The 6000-nt window shown below is 34.4% G+C and overlaps 1 protein-coding gene across 1 annotated transcript in view; it reads right to left on the bottom strand.

The window, feature by feature from the left end:
* The window catches only part of LOC106459610 (dystrophin-like), a 77250-nt gene that overhangs the window by 32950 nt on the left and 38300 nt on the right, over positions 1-6000 (bottom strand). The window contains exons 3-4 of the mRNA XM_022386130.1: positions 5426-5580; positions 4809-4998 (exon numbers count right to left, since the gene is read on the bottom strand). Coding sequence (XP_022241838.1) covers positions 4809-4998; positions 5426-5580 — 345 coding nt within the window. The remainder of the gene's footprint in view (positions 1-4808; positions 4999-5425; positions 5581-6000) is intronic.

The raw sequence follows: 6000 nt of genomic DNA on the forward strand, positions 1-6000 counted from the left end.
TGTATCGAAACCCGGTTTCTAGCGTTGTAAATCCGCAGACATACCATTGGGGGACAAGGATTAATGTAACAAATTACAAAAATAGATACCCTCCCCCAGTCTGACTGATAACTGTTCTAAAAGAGCTTGGCACTACGAAGCCAAACCACGTTACTACACATCAGATGGAACGAAAGATTAAAACAACGTTACTACACATCAGAAGAAACGAAAGTAAGCCAAACCACGTTACTACACATCAGAAGGAACGAAAGTAAGCCAAACCACGTTACTACATATCAGAAGGAACGAAAGATTAAAACAACGTCAACAATATTCTAGTTTATTCCAGTTTGTTATTCTATAAAACAAAATCAGTAAACCTTACGAAGTAAAACGACGTCAACAAATAATACCTTTTAAAACAAAGATCAAAACCTGTTATTGTTAATGCTTTAGATGACTTATCTGGTATTGCTTTTAAACGGCCAAAAACACTCAGATTCATAAGAAAACTAAAACAGATGCGTTTAAACCGTAGTTTCGTGGAAAGACAGGACCATACTTATCATATCATGCCAGAAAAAAATTTGTTATCTCTCAGATGACCTCATAGTATGTGAGTAGCACGAGCCAATTGCTAGATGATACATAGCAAACACTGAGTAACTGACTTAACTCGTGACAGAAGAGATTAATGTAGTAGACAGTATGATTAAGATATGGCATCTTACACGTCACTTCCGCTCTCGTGCTTCTAGATAATGTGCACCATCTGTTACCGAGGGACCGCGAGATTCGAGGCGAGATGTTATTGACTTTGGTACTTTTATTTCAATGTGTAAAATAACGAGCCATGAAAGAAAATTCTGTATTATTCAAATAATGTATAATATTCACTTTTTTGTTTTTCAAAATATAATACTGGACATAACTGAATTTTTAATAGTGTTCGAAATATTTAATGCAAGTAAGAATTTATTGATTTCCTTAAAGATCTACAGTTTTAACAATGGTTTCTGCCATTGGTAAAAAGGTAAATTTTCTTTTTTTAATGTTCGAATAAATATTTATGCAACACTTTTTGAACATGCCTAACAGCTTTGAGTACCAATATTTATTTTTCCATACGTTTGTATATTTGCTATGTTCTTTGGCGCAAAGCTATACAATGGGCTATATGCATTTTTGACACCGCAGGAATCAAACCCTGATTTTAACGTTGTGAGTCCGTATACTTATCGCTGATCTAACGGGGGACTTTCTCATGTGTAAAGTCTATGGCTGTCTAGACCACCGTATTCGTATTTTGTTTTTAAGTACAAAGCTATACAATGGGCTATCTTCGCTGTGCCCTTAGTTAATTTCGAATTCAGATTTTTATGGCTATAGGCCCTCAAGCTTACCGTTAACCCCTTTAGTAATGTTAGAAATAACGTGTGTATATTTAAATATCAGCGTTTTATTTAAGGAAGTCAATCTAGTAAAGGCAAAACACAAAATTGTAATATTTTTGAATTCTGTCTGTTTTTTTTTCTCTCTGCTTAACGTTCGACTTTGTAGTGACGTATGCTTAACAACAAAAGGCACTAGCGGATTCATGGGAGTACGGTCCCTCTTTTTCATAATTTTACACCCCCATGCTTTAAACTGTGCCCCTTTTAACAATAAATAATTTCAATAAAATGTTTTATTTCCTGCCTCTCCTAGCTACAGGTCAATAATTTATAATATTATATTTAAGTTTGATTTATCATCTGGCTGCATCGATAAAAATGATGTAATATGGCGTCAATCCAGGGGACCACTCCCCCTTTTCCAAAATCCTAGATTCGCTACTGATAATAGGTAGGGTTCTTAGGCTTATCGTTCATTCAATAACTCACAATCCTAAGGTTGGACCAACAATTAAAGGATGACGATGATGGGGTTCAAAGTGAAGTAACAAACTACTTAGTCAATACAGCCCCTTTCTGTTTTTACATAGCAATGCCTATTGTAAAAACAAACATTGGACCACGTGCCTTTTACAGTAGGGTTAAAGGTTCTTAGATAAATATTATCAGGCTTATAAACACGCCATAAACTCTCTTTTCTTGAACTGTAATCAAATCCACTGATTTGGAACAAATTTCGAAAACAATTTCATCATAATTAAACAAAAACTTCTTAGAAATTGTCAGAACTTTGACTAACAACCCTCTCATTCTGTGGATAAAAATGTCGTTAGGGTATCGACAACGAATCCTCTAATTACATTCCATACATAAAGGAACTGATTGATTTAAAATCATCTTATAATACTGTATAAATACGTCGGTGTCAAACTAAACGAAATTCATTGTTTATAGATAAACAAAAACCATCTTAAAAGGATTTAAACATGTTGTAAAATCATTTTAGAGAATTAAAAAATTATCACGTAGATGAAATCTTGGGAATGTTTATAGAGAATTTAACCTTCTTGTATCGTTATTCAGTCTTGGGAATGTTTATAGAGAATTTAACCTTCTTGTATCGTTATTCAGTCTTGGGAATGTTTATAGAGAATTTAACCTTCTTGTATCGTTATTCAGTCTTGGGAATGTTTATAGATAATTTAACCTTCTTGTATCGTTATTCAGTCTTGGGAATGTTTATAGAGAATTTAACCTTCTTGTATCGTTATTCAGTCTTGGGAATGTTTATAGAGAATTTAACCTTCTTGTATCGTTATTCAGTCTTGAGAATTTTTATAGAGAATTTAACCTTCTTGTATCGTTATTCAGTCTTGGGAATTTTTATAGAGAATTTAACCTTCTTGTATCGTTATTCAGTCTTGGGAATGTTTTTATCTTTAAATCTTAATAATTTAGAACTTTTATGTTTTATTCTTACCTTTTCCATTTTCATCAGCAGAAAACGACTGCCGAAAGTCAACCGGATCATGTTCACCCAAGAAGATGGACTGATGGGATGATGGGCAAGTTAATAGTAGTTGTGGGAAATTACTGGATCATGTTCACCCAAGAAGATGGACTGATGGGATGATGGTCAAGTTAATGGTATTTGTGGGAAATTACTGGATCATGTTCACCCAAGAAGATGGACTGATGGGATGATGGGCAAGTTAATGGTAGTTGTGGGAAATTACTTCATCATCTTTCAATATTATTCTCTTACCCATAATGCTGTTCGCATCTTAGTTTATTTTGATATAAACACCTACTTACAATACATCACTCTCGTCATAGAAATTTACCTTTTTTGGGGGAGGAGGTAAATACAAAAAAATATCAGTCTATGGCTAACTATATTAGCTCTAGAGAAACTGCTAATAATAAAACTATAATTTTTTTTGTTTTTTAATATCGTATCGTTCTTTAAAATTCGCTGCTGTCCAAACTCTATCAACACCTCGCTTTTTAATCACGTAGATAGAAACACTTTTCTACAAACATCTTTGGGTATTTTCAAAAACTTTTCCTAAACTTATGTTTTGTTTGTTTTTAATTATGCACAAAGCTACACAAGGGCTATCTGTGCTCTGCCCACCACGGGTATCGAAACCCGGTTTCTAGCGTTGTAAGTCCGCAGACATACCGCTGTGTCACTGGGGGGGGGGGGCTAAACTTATGAAGCAACCTACAATTTTAAGCCACGAAACCTTATACTCAACTATAAAATGTAGACCAGATTATTAAATAACATATTTATAAAGATGATTTTCAAAAAAAACAAACATTTGCTTAAAGTGTTACACACACTCGCAGTCTCCTGAAACGACAGATGAAGAAAACAGATTCTCTGCTAACCCTGATACATCCTATGTTTTCTGAAGTGTGGATGGGTGCCCAAGGCAAGAAGAGGTCAGGCCTCGCTCGTGCCGTGACGACAACAAGACGCAGTTGACGTTCGAGAACGAAACCGGCCATCTGTCATTCCAATCTTTCTCGTCACTTTTTCCTCTTTCACAAATTTATCTTGAAAACAACGTGTTATTTCTCACTAAAAGTTCGATATAAGTTTAAGAAGTTCTCAAGTACAGGAGGCAGAAATAGTCTAAAATTAAAGAACGGGCCTTTTATTCACACCTTCTGTTCTTCTGCATTTACTAAAGCCACGATACTCAAAGCAATTCCTAAGATTGTATTCGTGGCAAATATAAATTGTCCCTAATTTTCAACCACTGGTCAGAGAGAAGGCGGTCAATCAGCAGGACCATACCACCCTAAAAATGAGGGGAATATTTTGTGGTATCTCACGGATTTGAAGCCGGGTTACTATTTTCGTAACCTAGAGTTCTACCACAGAACTAACCCACGCACCAATGTAAGTAAAACCGTTGAACGCTATTTTAACAGCTGCAATGGATAGACACACGTGTTCGCAGAAACGTAAAAGAAACAAAGGGTATAAATAAACATCTGAATCAACCTTTTTAAATATATATATATGTACATCAATAAGCTTTTAGTCACTACGGTTGAAAACGGAATTAATTATAAACTTCCACTAGGTGTCTCTGAGATCCCTGGTAATCCATTATAATAAAAAAATAACTTGGTTTGAATTGCCACTGAAATTATTCTGAAACTGAAGTTGATTGGAACACGTGAAACAACTGTAATAAACTGATATGCAAAAAAAGGAGAAAATAAAACAGTTAAAATTGGGGGCAACATTTTAATTTGGTAAAAGTGAAGCTGAAGTACTTAATATTAGGCCCATTTTAACAAATGAGACAAATTCTGAATTTTGTTGATTTTTTTCTTATTTTCGTGTTCGTTACTAGTTTTAAATATTTGTAACTCTACATAAACAGTTAAATTATTTTTATTACCCCTCACCCTGACTTGTTCTGGCCATCCTCTGACACATTGCATGTCTTCTCGCGGACCATATTTCTCTGATTCCAATTCCAGAATCTCGAACGTGGACTCAGCTTCTGAAAGCCATGCTAGAAATCTGTCCAGGGCTTTGTCCAGTTGTTGTAGAGAGTTGAGGGCTTTTTGTAGAGCTTTACTTCTTGACTGGATACTGATAATTATACAATACCCTCAAACGTTACAACTAAATATCCACAAACGTTAGTGCTTAATAAACTCTAATGATGCTACTTAATACCCTCAAACTTTAATGTTTGATATTCTCAACTGATATTATTTAATACCCTCAAACGTTACAACTAAATATCCACAAACGTTAGTGCTTAATAAACTCTAATGATGCTACTTAATACCCTCAAACTTTAATGTTTGATATTCTCAACTGATATTATTTAATACCCTCAAACGTTACAACTAAATATCCACAAACGTCCGAGTACGCTAACCACTAGGCTATACTTGACCCGATTTGAAACAAATTCCAAATTCTAATAGGTATCCTTTTTTTTTGTTAATTGACTGTTTGGTAATGAATAATTATAGGAGATTCAATACTTCATATACGTCATCATACTAACCGTGAAGATAGTTCGGCGTATCTCTGGTAAATTAGGTCAGTCATATCCCGAAGCCGTAACGTTTCGTCGTGAGAAATTTCACTGGTCAACTTGTCAACCAATCGGCTTAGACTTTCTAACGCTGGCTTCCATTGGTGGAGTTCATTCTGAAGAACCTATCATTGTGATAACCATTATTTTCCTTACATTTGAGTTTTAAATGTATTTCAGATTATCTCAACACTTTCATAAAATACCATATAGCTTTGTTAGAACACTTAGCGTTATTAGAACACTTAGCTTTGTTAGGTCACTTAGCTTTGTTAGAACACATAGCTTTGTTAGAACACATAGCTTTATTAGAACACTTAGCTTTGTTAAACACTTAGCTTTATTATGACACATAGCTTTATTAGAACTCTTCCTGCTGATAAAATCTAATCAAATACACATCATCTGTGAGAAAAAGGTGCGACAAAAAAAAAGAAAAAAGAATTGAGTGTGTGACTTAAAGGAATAAAATCAAAATTGGCGACCAAACTGGTAAACTACACTTATAGCATTGATAAGAATTTTACAGCAAATATTCATTCAAT

This window comes from Limulus polyphemus, unplaced genomic scaffold, assembly GCF_000517525.1.
Source record: "Limulus polyphemus unplaced genomic scaffold, Limulus_polyphemus-2.1.2 Scaffold636, whole genome shotgun sequence".
NCBI classification, from domain to species: Eukaryota; Metazoa; Arthropoda; class Merostomata; order Xiphosura; family Limulidae; genus Limulus; species Limulus polyphemus.